The 19,410-nt window shown below is 41.8% G+C and overlaps 2 protein-coding genes across 5 annotated transcripts in view; both read left to right on the top strand.

Moving 5' to 3' along the window:
- The window catches only part of LOC136179112 (NLR family CARD domain-containing protein 3-like), a 69,245-nt gene that overhangs the window by 39,038 nt on the left and 10,797 nt on the right, over positions 1-19,410 (top strand). The window lies entirely within an intron of this gene.
- Positions 8,457-14,744, top strand: LOC136179117 (NLR family CARD domain-containing protein 3-like). Of its 2 annotated transcripts, none has more exons than XM_065954479.1 (3): positions 8,457-8,666; positions 12,218-12,414; positions 12,697-14,744. In XM_065954479.1, the coding sequence occupies exons 1-3, from the start codon at positions 8,536-8,538 to the stop codon at positions 14,580-14,582; spliced, it is 2,214 nt and encodes a 737-aa protein (XP_065810551.1). In that variant the 5' UTR covers positions 8,457-8,535; the 3' UTR covers positions 14,583-14,744. The 2 variants fall into 2 exon arrangements, with proteins under 2 accessions (XP_065810551.1, XP_065810550.1); XM_065954478.1 differs by having other exon boundaries at positions 8,459-8,666; positions 12,694-14,737.

Below are 19,410 nucleotides of genomic sequence, written 5' to 3'. Positions count from 1 at the left end.
AGAGTCCAGGACAGAGCGGAAGATATACTAAACTCTGTGCGGCTTTGGCCACATTTCTACAGGACAAACTTATCTGATCTGTCTGCGTTTTTACCTGTGTGCGTTTTTTTAAAAGCAGTAGAAATGAGAGGGGAAAAGAATCAGGTGTTTCTTGTCAAATGTGGAAACACTTGTCTCATTTTCCTTTCCAAAGATGTGATTCCAGAAGCTGTTTTCTGGGGTAATTTCAGACTACCCTTCCTGCTCTGTCGCCTGGGTTTAAAATGCTGATTCACAAAAAATGTCTTTCACAGTCTGTATTGTCGAGAAAAAAACAAAAACAGGAAGAGGACCTCGTTTTTCCATCCAGTGCGGGTTTCTGTGTAACCCGACATGTCTTAAGCCTAATTGCTCAGATTGAAGCACAGTAAATCTTTTGATTCTCCTCATGTGAAAGTGGTGTTTCCCCCGACATGGGCGCTCAGCGTAAACATTTATCCCGCATCTCAGCGTTGTTTACAAACCAGCAGTGACTGATGGGAAACGAGGAACCGTTCGATCCAACGCCCCCCCTCTCATTATGCAGGTTTTTTGGGGGGGGACTTTTTTCCCAAAGCAGAACATTTTGGGACTTGCCAAAATAACTTCATAATTGTCGTCATGTCACATTGAAGCCTATCGGAGTACAACCAGAACCAATAGCTGACGTCAGCCGCTGACCAAAGTCGATACTTAGGGAATTATGTAATGACGCGGACAGAAACAAATTATCCTCAGCCATAAGTCTGGAACATTCTGCTTTTTATTTGGCTGGTTAGGACTTCAAGGCAACAAGTGTTTGTTTACAGAGAGGGATAAAATGACACCAAAAGGCTTTCACAAAGTGTCCTTGTGGAGACTTGCTGAGTTGGCAAAAGTAGAGAAATGTTTCTTTTTATTATAGATGTACACACACATTCCTCTTCTGTTCCGCGTGTCGCTAAGCTAGTAGCATCTTAAGTTGTTGTGACATGCATTGTCCTACAGTCTGTCTGGCATAAGGGGCCGCTCAGGTGACGATTTGATTGGCAGGTAGCTACATTATCGACGTTTTCTGCAATTATTGAGCATACATCGTGCAGAGGACAAAATTGTGGTTACAAATACATCTTTCATCGTATATCTGGCAACACTGCTTATAGTTTAATTTGGCTAGGGATGCTCAGATGTAACTTTTTTAAGTTCCGATTGCAATCCAATACCGGTGTTAAAAGTGTAATATGTCGATTTTTTTAACACTAAAATGAAACTAAATTAATTTAAAGGTGACTAAATCCTAAAAATATATTTTTTGTTGAGTACTTACATTTCCTATTTCCAACAGTTATAACATTTCTGCACAATGGATGACAGACAGACATGGCCCCACAGTATGCTGTGTTCAATATATTTGAGTAAACAATATATTTTTTATTGATAAATAAATACAAATTTCAAGCGACCCAATTTGAATTCCATGCGACCCTACAAAAACTGCAGAATGCAAAACACAACCAAACAGAAGAAAAGTTAAGATTTGATTTCATGTTGCAAAGTTGTCTAGATAAACGCTGCTGCATGAAACATATGGAAGCGACTAGTGATCAGAATTCAAATGATAAAGCTAATTTTAAAATGAAAATGCATTAACAGAAAGATTCACCCCGCCACCTATCGTAGTGCACGTTCTGCCCGCTCGCCTCATAGACTGTAAATATTACGTTCGCCTGCCTGGGAGCTGAAGTCTGTCGTCACTTTCCTGCGCCGTCCACTTTGCCATTTCATTTTCGAGTTGGTTTGAATTATGATCACTTTTTAGCACGGCAAGATTGAAAAAGAAAAGCCAAAGACCTTTTTGTTTTCATTTGAATTACCGTATTGGTCCGAATATAAGACGACCCTGATGATTAGACGACCCCCGTTTTTCAACACTCACATTTAGAAAAAAAGATTTGCAGAGCAGATCTTGTATTTATAAAGAACTTTCTTTAAAGAACTTCATTTTATTTGAAAATAACAATATCAAAAACATATAGAATTAAACACCTGTTGTATTGATAATCATAATAATAATTAACATATCGTATTTATCGGTATAGGCCTACGGCACTTTTCAAAACAAAGTGTTTCACAAGGGCGAACTATGTACAGTATGATTCAACATTAAAATCAAGCAATATTATCAACATTTTTAAATAAGAGAGAAAATACAGGCCACATCTTTAACTAAACTAAACTAAAGCTCGTCAAACTTCTCCGATGTCTCCTATTCCTCACACACGTCCTCCGCCCCGCTGTGTTCACTCTCACTCTCACTGTCATCGCTCCCCTGCTCCTCCCAGAGCACGTCATCCTCGCTGCCGTCCAAGGCATTTGAGATGCAGCATTTTTTAAAGCCACGATGATGCTCTGTGAGGAAACTGCATCCCATGCCTGCAGGATCCATTCACACAGCAGACGGACTGACGGCTTCTGGATCTTCCTGGTCGGTGTGAGCGCGTGGTTTCCAGACAGGAGACACTCTGTGTATCTCTTTCGGAGGTTGTCCTTGAATGGCTTGTTGACCACAACATCCAACACCTGGAGCTGGCTCGTCATCCCCCCCGGTACGATCACAAGATCACCGTTCATCGCCCGCACCTGATTTTTTTACTGGCTCAGTCAGGTGTCCGCGGAACGCATCTAGGACTAGCATGTTCCTCTTCTTCCTCAGTCCCCCGTACCGTCTGCCCCACACAACCTTTAGCCAGTCCACAACAAGCCCTGTCTCCATCCAGCCCTTCTCCTGGGCGTGCACGATAATGCCAGCTGGCATTGGCTCCTTTGGCACTGTCTTACGCTTTAGAATGACATACAGGGGGAGTTTGCTGCCATCAGCGAGACATCAGCGAGTGACAGCGGCTCCTCTCGTTTGCCGTTGATCTCACCAACACTGACTTCTCTCCCATTCACTGTCACTGACGTTGGCATGTCAAAGTAAACGGGCGTCTGATCAGCGTTGCCTATCTGATCCAGCGGGTATTCAAAAACTCTCCGGTCAATCTCGTTAAAACGGCCACTTTGAGGACCACGGTACGATTTCCGCTGGCTGTTACCGTCTTTAAGACGTTCTTTTTGTGCTCGCCATCTTCTAACGTTACACTCTGTGACCCCATACTTCTTAGCAGCCTGACAGTTGTTGATTGACTCGGCTGAATTGACGACCATGATTTTAAAATTAGCATCATAACTCCTCCGCTGCTGTTGATTGACTTGACCTACTTTTGAGCCACTTTTCTCTAAATGATCAGACTGTCTCTCCATCTTTAAACACCGGTAGGCTGGTTGCTAAGGACGCTGGACTGCTTCTTCCTGGAACACTCGCTTGACAGATTTTTGGCGCCATCTGGGGCCGCAATGTGTATTGACATTTAAAGGGACAGGCGAACAATTAGAGCTGCGCTCTGAATACTAGACTTGTTTTTTTTCCTCTTTACAGTAAGTCGTTTGTGTGTAAGTGAGGCTGAAATGCAATCACTCTTTTTTTTAACTTATGTGAAGCGTCTCGAGGCGGCTCAGGGTAAAGGTCGGCTTCACATCAAAACTCTGAGACTTTCAGATCACACGACGCCGGTGCAGCTTTTTGATATTCCTTGGCGACATGTTTTTGATCATTTATCTGCTTCAGTCATGCTTTCTTCTTGTGAAACATTTGATGCTTAACAGTTACTTGACACAGCTCTGGTTCTCAACATATTTGCCTATAAGATAACCAACTGTTTTTAACCAATTATCCGCTTCATGTTGCCTTTCTTCTCCAGACACATTTAAGGCTTTACAATTCAGTTAAACACATGAGAGAAGGAGGTTTTTTTTCCACATCATTAACAGCTCATTTAGAGAAAAGTTGTATCTATTTGCCGTCTCTGGAGCGTGTCTGATAATGTCTCTCAAGTGTGTTTACAACGGGTGGTCTTTAGTAAGCTTGCTAAAATGTCTCTTGCTCGCTTCGCTGTGAAATAAAAACAACCTCTATTTCATAAGACAGGTGATACAAGGGGAAGGAGTCCTTTATAAGTTGCAGACAAACTCCTACACACTGTTTAAATTACACAAAACCTTTGTCAACATTTCTGTATGGAAACTTTTTTTGGTCTTTAAAGTCTTAATATGTGATTTTTCACACTTAACTGTAATAGAAATCAAATATATCCTCTGAAAATAACTCTGTGAGTCATGACTGTCTACTATGGGTGTAACACCCGAGTCCCACTGTCTGTGATGTTTTCAGAGTTTTCAGAGTCCTATCTTCACTTTGTTTACATCGCCGGGATGGCCGGCCGGCTCCTCCCCTCGCGTATAAAAGTTGTTTAATTGAGGGACTAGAGAAAAGAAGAATAACATACTGTACTCACTGCTTAACTGTGTTTCTAGATCACGCTCATTTCAGGTAAATTTACATGCAGTGTGAAGATACCAGCATAATAAAGATCGCTAGCATTAGCATGCTAACACAACAATGCACCGCAAGTTGTTTTGGTTTCATGCTGGTGCTCAAGGGCGACATCTGCTGGATGAAGAAATCGCATATAAAGCCTTTAAGAAAACATGCTATGCTATGCTTTGGAGGTCGGGGAAGTTAGTGTGAGAATAATTCTGCGAGTCTGCGGTAACTTCTGTTTTTCAAAATACGATTAACTTCTTCTATTCTTCTTTTGATAATGTTTGACATTTTATTGATGTTGCTTATGTTCTTTTTAAAATCAGAATTCATGTTGTGAATGGTCTGAACCACTGGGCTTTATACTAGCAGAATTTATATCAAAATAATAATTGTATCCAACCTTTTCCAATTTGTTAATTACTTGTGAATAACATTCGGTTCCAACTGAAAAAGGCTCTGAGACCCACTTTTGGGTCCCGACCCATCTGTTTAGAAACACCACATTTTCCCAAAAGATGCAGAGGGCCCCCAAATGACTAAATCTGCCACTGGTTATACATGTGGGGCTGATGTTCCCTACACAAACCAAACTGTCACTGGGATTTAGTCAGCATTATTGTTGCCATAGTAACAAAGGGATCAAACCCCAAAACAAAGCAGCATAGGGGCTAACAGTCTGAAAACCACAACTATTGCTGAAGATGATCCCAGCTCACTTTGTTTAGTTTGCTAAATCTAGTTAGCTTGGATTAATGCTTTTTACTTTGAACCCAGCAGAGGGAGACGATCACCAAGAAACCTGAACTAACAAACGTCATCACTGTTTCAGTTCCAGGAAATAACAAGAAGGGGAGGAGAAACTCTGAGCTGATACGGGTTTCCAGGAAACCAAAGTGAAAGTGTTCTGAGAGTCAGAGCTTAGACTCTATTTTGAGTTGACAGAGCAGAAGGACAAAGACGTGTGAGACAGGGTGAGTTTAATTCAACATTATTCTGACTTTACTGTTTAAACCTCTGGTTCACCAGTTAATGAAGCAGGTTCATGCTGAGTAATACTTTAAAACACACACCAAGCTATCTGATATGTTTTGGGACTTTGTCCTCGGCTGATCTTTAATCCTAACTCTTGAGTTTCTCTCGTATTGTTTCCTGTTTGTCAGGACTCCTGCGGTCTGAGCTCAAAGTCAGCGTTAATGGTTTTCTCTCACGTTAAATGAAGTCCAGAGAATGACTCACTTTTAAATTTTATAAGAAATATTTTCTCCACCTCTTCAAGCAGTCACAACAAAATACTGCAACCTAGTAAAATGTTGTGACTGAATGAGGTCTGTTTTATGAGAAGGTTTTAACCCTACAGGCATGAAGGACTTTGTTTTATACCACGGTTGGTGATGAACTTTTTCACCTACGTGCCCCTGTGACTGGTGGACTGGTGGACCTGTGACTGGTGGATTCAAAAATCTACCAGTCTTACACTTTTTAGGCAGTAGGGAGGATCATCCCTTCACCAACCCTGGGAACAAAAATTGCTGCATACTGCTGAATGATGTCAATCAATAACTGGTGTGAATCAGAGGGAAGTGAGGATACCCTATGCAGACTGAAAAATAAGTGTGTATACATGTACACCTGACCTGCATATACCCTCAACTACACCACTGGAAATTAACTTGCCAAACGGATAATCTACCTGCATTTGGTGCTTGGCGGGTACCAGTCTTACATTTCTTACCTGCCACTTTATTTTAACTGGCAGCACAATGCAATGACGTGTAACATAATAATCAAGGCTTATAGTCTTCAAGAAATAGACGATCAACTATTAAATAAAATACAGACATGCTGTTTGTCTCACTCAGAAACAGAAAAAACTTTGTTTTAGTTTATTATTTTTGGGCTATGTCCTCAAAGGCTGATGAAGCTGACCTGAAACCTGGACTGAGAGGTAAGATAATGGATATATTGTTTTAAAAGAATATGAGCTTATATGAGGAGAGTCATCACAGTCATAAAGGTTTCTGCTGGAAACTGAGTTTCATTTAGAAAGATATTTTTAAGTCACTGTGTGTTTTCTCCTCAGGACGTTGGAGCTTCTAACTGAATCTGTCAGGTTCCTTTCCTCTGCGTTTGTATTTCAAACGTCTGAGTTACAGTCATTTGCTTCTGTTGAAAAATATCCCATTTTCTAATGTAGCTGCTTCACAATAAAAGCAATGCTATTTAAACCAGGAACTTTTAGTGTGAAGAGCTTGAAATAGAATGCGTGTTATATCGTGTTCACAACCTTTGTTTCAGAGCGCTTCTCACCAGCGCTCCTTGTTGCTAGATTACAAAAGTGAACTTGTGCTTCCCTCTGTAATGTCCGTAAGGTGTGTTTTAGCTCCATGTGTTTCATATTTTCTTTAAATCAAATAAATATCACCAAGAAAACATGAGGACGATGTAAAGGAGTCATGTCCTGATGTCAGCAGCAGCTCTACACCTGCAAACTGTTCCCTCCAAAAGACGAGTCAGACCAGCGTCTCCTCCGCCATCGCTTTGTTATTGACAAATCTGATCTCAGAAGTCCCGCCCCTTCTTGAGTTTGATTGGTCGGTGAGGGAGAAGTGACATTGATCAGCGTGGCGCTGTTCTCAAAGTTGAACGTCTTTCGACTGATAGCGTTTGAGTGCAGTGACTAAAAACAGCTGACACCGAGGGCGTTTTAGCGCCCAGGAAGCTGAACTACATTAGTTTTGTATTTCAGCTGGATGTCAGCGTGGTACTGTAATCTCTGTTCAGTTTAAATCTAAGCCTGCTGTACGGGTTGTGCCTGTTAGTATTTATTTTCACATAATCATTCACTTGAATCATTTAGTGGATATATCATTTTAAATCTGTCGACCATCTAAGGGTCATTGGTTTAGGTCTGTGTGGATGTAACAGTTTGTGTAAGACTCTCAGAGCAGCAGATCTATTTTTGGAGAGGAGCCGAGTGTATGTTGTGAGCTTAAATGACTTCAATGTAGATATCTGACAGTTTCAAGTGAAGGTAATGTCACCTCTCTAGCCTTTTAGAAGTCTTCCCAAATGGTGAAAGAATTTGTAGGCTGTACCAGCTAACAGAATATAACAGGACCGTTAACATGAAAAGTTTGTCAGCCATTTGTGTTCTGTTGCTGTTGTCTGACCTCGGCCCAATAAATTCTAAGATAAGCCACTGTCTGTTTCACCATTTCATCATTGGACATTTACAGCAGAAACATCATGGCGTCATGATGTTCTTACATGCTTTTATATTTTGATATCTTTTTCTCTATATGGGTAATGTGCAATATATGTTGTGTTTTATACATGGGTCTGTACTTTTCTGTTGACATGTCGATGTGTTTTTCTATTGTTTTTATGGATTCTACTGTGAGGCCGCTGAATGTGTGCAGCACTTTGAGCCCAAGACAAATGTCTGAAGTTATAGTATTTACAGCTGCTCCTTTGAGCCCAAATCAACGCCACAGCGCTCTTCTTTTCATCATGTTGGACTTGAGACAGCGAGGCGTCAGTTTAAACACACCTGAAGCTGGTTGACCCGCTGTTAAAGAGATGCTAGTCTGTGCTCTGTTAATCATGTTACACCAAGCAAAGCCATTCCAGCATATAGAGCACCATTGTGACCCTCGCTCTGCCACTGTGGTCGGTAGGTTGAGCAAATTTACCCGCCACTGCAAAAAGACACCCGTATGTGACGAGTGCTGATTTCCAACCCTGTTTTATACACTTCTAGTTGTCCAAATGTCCTAAAGGTCATGGTTGCTGTTAAATACTAACATGTTAGTTTAATGTTTAAAGTTTAAGACTCAATGTCTTGTTATTGGCATTATTCAGGGCAGATCAGACGGACAAATCATGTTAGGATAAAAACAAACTGCACTGAGGTGCTGCATCAGGTACTTACGCAGACAGGAAGGAAGAGAAAATCAAATGAAGGATCACATCAGGTAATGAGATGTGGACACTTGACCATCTCCGTCTTTCACATTTTTCCTGCTTGTATCTCACCTGTTTGTTATTTTGTCCTCAGGTTGTTTTACCTGCATGAACGTCTTTTATTGTCCTCTGATCAATCTGGAGATCACAAGATGAGTGATGGAGGAGACAAAGAGGAGGACAGAGCAGAGTCTCCTCTGTCCAGCTGTCTCTCTATGAAGAGTGACTTGTCTAAAGGTCTTCCTCTAAACTTCAGTAATGAACCAGGACCCTCAGATCCACAGTAAGAGAACTTTTTTTAATCACCAAACCGTCAAACTAAAAGAAAGAGTCCTGAACTCCATAATGTGTTGATTTTCTTGTTTTTAATCATCAACCTGCACACAGTGATCATACAGAGAAAGTCACTGAACTCATAACAACATACTAAGGATTCTATATATGTATTATATGTTTATAGATAAGATAATATGATTTCAGTATTGACTCTTTGGTTGTGTATCTAGTCGTCTTCTCTGTGATTCTGCAGGAAGTAGTCTTTTAAACTGATCCTGAAGTTTAGTGAGATCTGCTGTGATCGTTTTCTTTGAATCATGTTTTCTGTTGTGTCCACTCTTTATTTGTCTTTTTTAAAGTTTTCTAACATGACTACACAATGAGATCTTTTTTTTTTTACTGAAGTACCATAAAATCCGGTGTAAGATGCACTTTTAATACCTCTTTTTTTTCATCTTAAAAGTTGGCTGGGTCTTACTAATATACCAGTATAAAATGTTGACACATGAACCATCATGACCGCGGGTGCAGAAGTCACCATCACTGGGTGCGGCCGGACGCGATTAAAAAACCATCCCCATTCATTGGGCCTGATTTACTAAAGGTTTGTGTGTCTTAAAACGTGTGCAAACTTGATACCACCCACAAAGAATGTGTTAACTGATCTACTAACGGCGTGCTGTGAGGACTGAATCTTTCATGTGAACAAAACAACACGCATTGACCATTTAGTACGTTTGACTTAATGAATATTCAATATGGGGCGTTTCTGTCCTAGAAAGGAGAAAATGAAAACAAGTTAAGTTAGTACACGCATTGTGATTTACCAAGCAGACAAAAACTGAGGTGATTGTGACGGTGTCTGAATTTAACACCTTTGAAAAGAAGGTGCTAACCCAGGAGACCAGTGTTACACACAACAGACTGCTGTTATTGAAGTTAGGAGGAGACATAGGCACAACAAAAGAAGGCATACAGATCACGTTATTCCCCACACATGTTAGTAAGTTTGGAATGACAGCAGGAAACACCATGATTAAACTATATTGTTGCCTATTTAAAGAAAACTGAACATTCACAGCCTCTGCATTCTAAAGAATTTCAACACTGACGTTTATTTCTTCATATTTCCCTCTTCTCACCAACATTTTATTTTAAACTTGGGATTTCCTTTTTCTCAGGTTGCTCGTCTCTCCCCCAGCTCGTGTCCTCTGGTGCGCTCCTCTCCATAGTGCGCTCGTCTCCTCCCTCTAAAGCCCGCTGCTGCTACGCTTGACTGGGGGGACCTCACCACTGCTTGTACCCCCGTCTTAGATAACTCTTAGGAAGAGCGTTTATGTCCGATCAGACACAGCGCTGGCCAACTGTCTGGTGCTCAACAATGTGCCGAGTGTCGCGCCTGAGCGCCACAGAGGACACAGCTCACACCTCCTGCACAATGTATGACAATTCATCTTCAAAAGATGAAGAAAACAGAGGCCCTGTTTAATGCAGAGGTTTTCTTATAAGCCAAATTTTCTTTTTGTAATATTCAGTTTTATCTGCTAGAACTCAAAAATACTGTACGTTCATTTGCCTCTTCCACTGAGACCTATTTTGCGCTTGCCGTCGTCCTGCTTTCCGTCCAAACTCTCCGTGACGTAAACCAGTAGAACACACAAAAACCCAACTTAAATAGTACCGCCTCCACAAGGTTTGCACCTGGTGTCATTCACGCAAACTTTCTTAGTCGATCACCCGAAAAACACACACTCACCAAACGTGCAATTTTTTGGAGTGAACACACAGTTTAGTACTCTTTACTTGGGACTTTAGTAAATCAGGCCCTCAGTGTATTAAGAGCTGATTGCACGCTGTTCTGGGAAAGACAGCGACACAGACCAGTCTGGCTGCGCTACGTTTTCAAAACTTTTCCCTCAAGAGGTCAAAATAATGAATTTACAGAAAACTGTAGGATATTGTTCCATAAATAAACCTTGTTGAACGCTCTTTTGATTGAAAGAGTCCTTTATTAAAGTTAAAGAGAAACAAGCAGAGTCGGGCAGAGAGCTCGCAAGCTAGGAGTCTCTGCTTCACAACTTTCCCTGCAGGCTGAGAGCTCGACTACCGTACTGTAGCTGGTAGGAGAGCAGACTCCACAAAGAGAAAACAGACTAAAAGGGTGACAGAGCTGAACAGTAACTGCAGGTTTTGGACTTCGCTGAACACAATAAAAACTGTCACGCAGGAAGACAGTGTAAACTTTATTTTCTCTCTGAGAGACCTTCAAAAACACAGCGCGTCTTATACCAGTGCAACTTATATTTCAGATTTTACAGTATTTATTTATTTAACTCATGACACAGCTCCTGCACATGCTCAGTGTGCAGGTCATGACACAGCTCCTGCACATGCTCAGTGCGCAGGTCATGACACAGCTCCTGCACATGCTCAGTGCGCAGGTCATGACACAGCTCCTGCACATGCTCAGTGCGCAGGTCATGACACAGCTCCTGCACATGCTCAGTGTGCAGGTCATGACACAGCTCCTGCACATGCTCAGTGTGTAGGTCATGACACAGCTCCTGCACATGCTCAGTGTGCAGGTCATGACACAGCTCCTGCACATGCTCAGTGTGCAGCTCTCTATAAAGCTGATTAATAACTTTTCAAAGGTCTCAGGTCTCAACCTAAATATTAAACACTTTGAACTTATAGCTGTTAAAGATTGTAATGTTCCCCATATTTGTAATAATCCAGTGAATGACCAGGTCACATACCTGAGAGTAGTTATCACCACGGAGCAAAATATAAGGTGCACCTTAAATTTGAATCCCATCGTTGATAAAACCCTTGTTTACAAAGAGATTTATCTCTGAGACGAAGGACCTTTCTCTCAAAAGCTGAGGGCATTTCCAGACTCACTAATCCGGCTCTATCTTTGGATGTTGACTAAAATGTCATCAAAAGATTTGATTATATGTTGTTTAACTTTCTGTGGAAAAACAAAATACATTATGTTAAAAAGAACATGACAATAAACACGAGTCAATGTGGGGGCTTGAACTTTTTAGACTTCACAGCTCTTAACATTCAAAGTGAACAGGCTGAGACATTTTTAAATAACCCAACATCTCTATGGAATATGATTCCTAATTATGTTTTTTCTAAAGTTGGTGGCCTGGAATTTTATTACTGTGCAACTATAATATCAGTAAAATCCAGATCAAACTATCCAACTTCCATAAACAGATACTCTTGACTTGGTCTCTCATCTTGAAACATAACTTCTCTCCACACAGATATTACATCTGGAACAATAAGGACATTCTCTACAAAAATGAATCCCTGTTTTTTGAAAACTGGTTGAAAATAACATCACACTTGTAGGTCAGTTATTGGACTCAGATGGTAGACTCTATGGTTACACAGACAGACTTCTGCACATGCTCACTGCGGAGGACATGGCACACCTTTTTAAAACACTGCTTTTTGTGTCTTTATTTGATTTAGTCCACCACTGGTTTCTAAATGTCAGTGTCAGTTTTCACGGCTTTATGATTTCCCTTATCTCCACAGAATAACAAAGGGGTCTGTTTCTGTGGAGGAGCAGCTGTCCAGCTGTGCTTTGTGTCAGTGTGTCCTAAGAGATCCAGTTTCTACCAGATGTGGACACTGGTTCTGTAGACAGTGTCTCACCTCATACTGGGACCAGTCTACTTCATCAGGAGAGTCCTCCTGTCCCCAGTGTGGAGAACGAGGACTGCAGAGATCCAGTAAGTCCAGCACTGTAATAAGTAAGACTGAAGTCATTGTGTCTAAAAACAAGACAAAGCAGTTAGTATTTTCATTGATATGTAGTTAAATGAAACATTTACATTTTATCTGATTCTTGCTGTCAGTTTATATTCAGCATATTTTATTTCTCTTGTAGCAGCACACATTTATTACAGGGATGTTTTTGTGTCATGCAGTTTGCTTAATGTGTAATAATGAAAATTGTTTATTTGATCATTTTATAAATCCAGTCTCAGGATATGTTTCTTCTCTTTCAGCAGATAGAGGTCTGCAGGAGGTTACAGATGAACTTAAGATCAGTCTGAGGAAGAGATGTGAACATGTGACTGAAGGAAGTGATGAAACAGGAAGTAGAACCCTCCTCAACAGGATCTACACTGAGCTCTACATCACAGAGGGACAGAGTGAAGAGGTGAACACCCAACATGAGGTGAGACAGCTTGAGACAGACTCTAAAAAGAAGACCCTCCATGAGACTCCAATCAAGTGTCAGGACATCTTTAAAGCCTTACCCGACCAACAGAACCAAAAGACAGAAGCTCAACCCGACCAACAGAACCAAAAGACAGAAGCTCAACCCGACCAACAGAAACCCATCAGAGTGGTTCTGACAAACGGCGTCGCTGGTGTTGGAAAAACCTTCTCAGTGCAGAAGTTCACTCTGGACTGGGCAGACGGCTCAGAGAACCAAGACCTCAGTCTGGTGATCCTGCTTTCATTCAGGGAGCTGAACTTGATCAGAGATAAGGAGTACAGTCTTCTTGAGCTGCTCCGTGTTTTCCATCCAACATTACATAAGGTCACAGCAGAGACGCTCGCTGTCTGTAAACTGTTGTTCATCTTTGACGGCCTGGATGAAAGCAGACCGTCGTTGGACTTCACAAACATGGAGGTTGTGTCTGATGTCACAAAGAAATCACCGTTAAACACACTGTTGACAAACCTCATCAAGGGGAATCTGCTCCCCTCAGCTCTCATCTGGATAACTTCTCGACCTGCAGCAGCCAATCAGATCCCTCCTGCATGTGTTGACAGGCTAACAGAAGTACGAGGCTTCACTGACGCCCAGAAGGAGGAGTACTTCAGGAAGAGGTTCAGTGATGATGAAGATCTGTCCAGCAGAATCATCTCACACATCAAGACATCCAGGAGCCTCCACATCATGTGTCTGATCCCGGTCTTCTGCTGGATCACTGCCACAGTTCTGGAGCACATGATGAGCACAGAGCAGAGAGGAGAGCTGCCCAAGACCCTGACTGACATGTACTCACACTTCCTGCTGGTTCAGACAAAGAGGAAGAAGAACAAGTATGATGAGGGACTTCAGATGAGTCCACATGAGCTGGTGGAGGCTGACAGGGAAGTTCGTCTGAAGCTGGGGAGGCTGGCGTTTGAACATCTGGAGAAAGGAAACATCATGTTCTACCAAGAAGACCTGGAGCGTTGTGGTCTGGATGTCACAGAGGCCTCTGTGTACTCAGGAGTTTGTACAGAGATCTTCAAAACAGAGTGTGTGATCTTCCAGAAAACAGTCTACTGCTTTGTTCATCTGAGCGTTCAGGAGTTCCTGGCTGCAGTCTACATGTTCCACTGTTTGACAAACAGGAACACAGGTGTAGTGAAGGCTTTCCTTAAAGACAGCAGGATCCTTTCTCAAACTCCTAGAAGTGATGACTTATCCCTGGATGTCTTCCTGAGGAGTGCCATGGAGAAATCCCTAAAAAGTAAAAATGGTCACCTGGACCTGTTTGTTCGCTTCCTTCATGGCCTCTCTCTGGAGTCCAACCAGAGACTCTTAGGAGGCCTGCTGGGTTGGAGAGACAACAGTCAGAAAATGATCCAGAGAGTCATCAAGAACCTGAAGGAGATGAACAGTAAAGATATCTCTCCTGACAGAAGCATCAACATCTTCCACTGTCTGACGGAGATGAACGACCTCTCAGTCCATCAGGAGATCCAAGAGTTCCTGAAGTCAGGGAACAGATCAGAGGAGGAACTCTCTGAGATCCACTGCTCTGCTCTGGCCTACATGCTGCAGATGTCAGAGGAGGTTCTGGATGAGTTGGACTTGGATAAGTACAACACGTCAGACCAGGGACGACTGAGACTGATTCCAGCTGTGAGGAACTGCAGGAAGGCAAAGTAAGTCCAGATGTGATTAAATATGAGTAAAAATAAGTCGTTTAGTTCTTCAAATATATACTATACAATATCTAGGTTTTTGAAAACAGTGTTTATCTGAAATATTAAGAAACTCTTCAGTCACTTGTATTTTGTTATAAGTTCTCTTGAGCTGCTTTAAATGCTGTGAGTGAAATATGTCTTTTCTTTTTTGAATGGAAAATTAAAATGCACCATCAATATTCAATTAATGTGTACTGGTTCCTGTTGACACAAATGTTGTGTCTGTCCTGCCTTCATTTTCCCTTGAGGTGGGAAATCTTTGTATTTCTATGTCTGAAAAGGAGCTTCCAGTGACGCAAAATGACGATTTTTGCATCACAAGACCCGTCTGTCGGCAGCAACCGTCTCACGGCTATATTGCTGGCCGCTGCAGCCTTCTTCACAAACTATGAAGAAGTTGTGAGAGGATGTCCAGGACACATGAGAGGTGATTTGATGTTACTAAATTCAAATGAGAAAGCTATTGAAATTCCAACTTTGAAAATGGCATATTTAAAGCGACAGGCCCTTGATAATGGTATTAAGGCTTTTTTTTAAAGGCCTCCTATACTAACTAAGAGCCGTGAAAGTTTTGAGAGGATGTCCAGGACACATGAGAGGTGATCTGATGTCAATAAAATCCAAAATTTGAAATCTATTGAGATTATAACCTTGAAATGTGCTTATTTAAGGCAATATGTCATTGATAATGATGATTTGCAGAGTTATTTTTATTTATTTTTATTTTGTATTCATTGGTCTGAAATGTTAAGGGCTGTCACCTTCTATAATAGCAGTGGATTGAGATGTCTATGTTGAAAAACAAAGAAGTTATTGAATATTGAAATGAGCAGTATTGCACTTTTACGACGGTCCCTAACTCCGCCTATAGTCACTGGCGCGTTGGACAGACATTCAGTTCTTTGCGCTCCCAGCTGCATCGTAATTTTTGGTTATTTGAAGTTTATCAAAACTGTGAAACGTCTGCCTTAATCTGCTCTCCAACATATCCCCAAACTGTGAGAAATCGAGGTTTTGACTCGGAGCTATTGAAGGTAATCAACGCGAACACAGGCAAATGTCAAATATGAAACTATCTTCACCCCGGTACCTGCAATTCCTCCCTTCTGATTGGTCAATCCCCCCTCCCCACACACACACACACGGGAGAGCGGGGGGGAGGGGGCCATTTCTACAAGTACAAATTTGTTTTGCTACAGACGTCTCGCAAAATGTGTTGCAAAAGTCAAGCAGCGCAGATTCATGAGAGAAAAGTAGTTTGTGAAGATTTGAGAAGTTGTAATTGGAGAGTTTTGGTTGTAAAAGATAATAGGCCCAAGTTATAAAAAAAAAAAAAATCAGTGTAAATGATGATTTTTACATACAAGTTCACTTTTTTTTCCTTCAAGCTCTCACGTCATTCTACAAGCTCTCACATCTCATTCTACAAGCTCTCACATCTCATTCTACAAGCTCTCACATGTCATTCTACAAGCTCTCACATCTCATTCTACAAGCTCTCACATCTCATTCTACAAGCTCTCACATGTCATTCTACAAGCTCTCACATTTTGCAACATATCTACCTTCATAATCTGGCCCCTGACCCAATAGGACTCTCTCTCTCTCTCTCTCTCTCTCTCTTGCGCATGCGTGAGTGTTTGCTGAGCGGTAGGAGAGTGTGTTGGAGTGGATGAGGTTTCGTCTTTTTTTCCATTAAGGTTTGAGAAACTGTTTCTTTTCACTGGTGATAGGATCAGTGGAGGATTGTAGTCTGGCAGTTGGGGAGGTCGTCGGGTATGATAGTTTAAGGGCTGCGTCCAGGATGAACAGCGCAGTTGTGATTTTTTTGGACTCAATTGAAAAAGTAAACTTTGTTGTTGAGCGAGGAATTGTTGTTAAAAACACGCATGTCACCGTCTTTCCTCTCACTAATCCAGCGGAAAAAATCATATTGTCTAACTTACCACCATTTATCAGTGATGAGGTGTTGGAAAGGGAGCTTTCACGTCATGGACAGATTGTGTCGGCAATGAAAATGCTCCCGTCAGGATGTAAATCCAGCAGACTGAAACATGTTGTGTCTTTCAGGAGACAACTCTACATGATCCTAAAGAATGATAGTGATGCGCTGAATGTGGTCATGAAATTTAAAGTTGAAGGGTTTGATTACACAATTTTCGCATCAACACAATCTATGAAATGTTTTGGCTGTGGGCAGGAAGGGCACCTGGTGCGGAATTGTCCAGAAAAGGCTCGTGAGCCAGAGGCAGAGGCAGAGGCTGCTCCGAGCACGGAGGATGAAGGGGTGCAGAGGGTGGGGAGTCAGGAGGACAGTGAAGGGGTGCAGAGGTGGGGAGTCAGGAGGACAGTGAAGGGGGTGCAGAGGGGGGGGGGGGAGTCAGGAGGACAGTGAAGGGGTGCAGAGGTGGGGAGTCAGGAGGACAGTGAAGGGGTGCAGAGGGTGGGGAGTCAGGAGGACAGTGAAGGGGTGCAGAGGGGGGGGAGTCAGGAGGACAGTGAAGGGGTGCAGAGGGGGGGGAGTCAGGAGGACAGTGAAGGGGTGCAGAGGGGGGGAGTCAGGAGGACAGTGAAGGGGTGCAGAGGGAGACACCAGCTGAGGGGTCTGAAACACAACCGGATGGAGAGTGTGCAACCACCTCTGCTGAAGCGTTTGTGAATCAGAGTCAGACTAGTGTAGAAGGAGAGGAGCTGGAACAAATGAACATTGATGAGGTGATACATGATGTTGGGGAAAAAACAGTGGGAGGTGATGAAGATTTGTTTAAAGTGCCAAAATTAAAGAGGAAAGCACAATCTAAAGGAGCGACACCAAAGAAAATGCCTTTAATAAAGGAAAAGACAAGATTGCAAGAAAGTGATTCAGAAGACTTCCCTGACTCGGATAGTGAGCGAGAGTATTCTGATTCATCTATCCCTGATGGTCAGAAGAGCAATGGTTATGATCTTGAGCAAATCCGTAGTTTCCTAGAAGTAACTAAAGGAAAGAGGGATGTTAATGTGGATGATTTTTTTCCAAATCGATCTTTGTTTGTTGCCGCTTCAAAGTGGTTGATGAGAAAGAAGGGTGATACTTGTCTTAAAGACACAGAGGTGTACCGCCTCAGAAAACTGGTGCAGAAGGTAAAGACACTAATTACTAATGAAGCAAAAAAGTAAAGGGCAGGAAACAGTATGTTCTGCATATTTTTCCATTCTGTTCAGTGTGTGTTTCATTATGAGTAGTTTCAAAATTTCATCTTTAAATCTTAACGGAGCAAGAGATGTTAAAAAGAGAACTATGTATTATGAACTTTTAAAAACTAAGTGCATTGATATTGCTTTTGCTCAAGAAACTCACAGTAATAATGATAATGAAGTTGAGTGGAAGAGAGAATGGGATGGAAATATCTTTTTGAGTCATAAGAGTAGTTTGAGTGCAGGCGTGGCAATTCTTTTCTCAAAGAACTTTGTGCCGGTGTCTGTAGACTCAGAGGAGGTCGTTCAGGGCAGGTTACTGAAAGTGACTGCCAGATATGAAAAATCCACGCTCACTTTGTTAAATGTGTACACTCCAGTAAATCCAACTGAAAGATGTCTTTTTCTTGACAAATTAGCCAGCACCCTTTCAGGATGTGCTTCAACTGATTTTTTGATATTAGGAGGAGACTTTAATTGCACTGTTGATGATTTGGACAGGAATCATATGGAACCTAATGCTCAGTCAAGGAAGATTTTGAAACGTATTATTGAAACGTATGAACTGACGGATGTGTGGCGCTCCAAACATGGGAACAATAGACAGTATTCATGGGCACATGCTAGAGATAATTACATCTCTTTAGCCAGGTTAGACAGATTTGATTGCTTTGAACACCAATTACAAATATTCAAATCTTGTTTCTTGTGTCCAGTGGGTTTTTCAGATCACTGTTTGTTAATCGGAAATGTTTTTATAAATGGAGTCAAACCAAAAAGTGCATATTGGCATTTTAATACGGTTTTAACAAATGACGGTCACTTTAGAAAATGTTTCAATTTTTTTTGGAAACAGTGGCAGTCTAGGAAATCTCAGTTTACATCTTTACAGCAATGGTGGGATATTGGTAAAATACAAATTCAGCAGTTTTGTAATCAGTACAATTTTAATGTCACAAGAGAGGTCACACAATCTATAAAACATCTAGAGACTGATATTGTGGAACTCCAGACTTTAAGTGGATCCACAGGAGATGGAGGCCACATTAAGGCACTCAAATCCAAAAAAGCTGCTTTGGCAGATCTGCTGGGGATAAGAGCACAGGGGGCGTTAGTCCGATCACGTTTTCAAAATATCTCTGAAATGGATGCTCCATCCAAGTTTTTCTTCAATCTAGAAAAAAAAAATGGTCAGAATCGACTCATCCACTGTATCAGATCTGCTGATGGAAGAGATCTCACTGACTCAGCTGAAATCAGGAAAAGAGCTGTGGACTTCTTCTCAAACCTCTACAACAGTGAGTACAGAGAGAACGTGCTGATGTCAGAGCAGTTTTTGTCTGACTTACCAAAGTTATCAGAAGGGGATAATGCAGACCTGTCACGCCCACTCACACTGCAAGAGCTGCAGGAGGCGCTGATGAGTATGGAAAACGGCAAAGCTCCAGGAATAGATGGTCTCCCTGTAGACTTTTACAAATGTTTTTGGTCTACTTTGGGAGACGATTTGTTAGAGGTCATAAATGACAGTGTGTCTGGAGGGAAACTACCTGTGAGCTGTCGAAGAGCGGTCCTCACTCTCCTGCCTAAAAAAGGTGACCTTTGTGAAATAA

This window comes from Labrus bergylta, chromosome 4 (genome assembly GCF_963930695.1).
Source record: "Labrus bergylta chromosome 4, fLabBer1.1, whole genome shotgun sequence".
Taxonomy (NCBI): domain Eukaryota; kingdom Metazoa; phylum Chordata; class Actinopteri; order Labriformes; family Labridae; genus Labrus; species Labrus bergylta.
This window is presented reverse-complemented; position numbering and strand designations above follow the sequence as displayed.

What these genes read in the sequence shown, in the direction of transcription:
- LOC136179117 (XM_065954478.1), top strand. Translation starts at nt 8,536, where the DNA reads ATGAGTGATGGAGGAGACAAAGAGGAGGACAGAGCAGAGTCTCCTCTG. An exon ending in CCAGGACCCTCAGATCCACA is followed by an intron (nt 8,667 to 12,217) that starts GTAAGAGAACTT and finishes TTATCTCCACAG; the next exon opens with AATAACAAAGGGGTCTGTTT. An exon ending in ACGAGGACTGCAGAGATCCA is followed by an intron (nt 12,415 to 12,693) that starts GTAAGTCCAGCA and finishes CTTCTCTTTCAG; the next exon opens with CAGATAGAGGTCTGCAGGAG.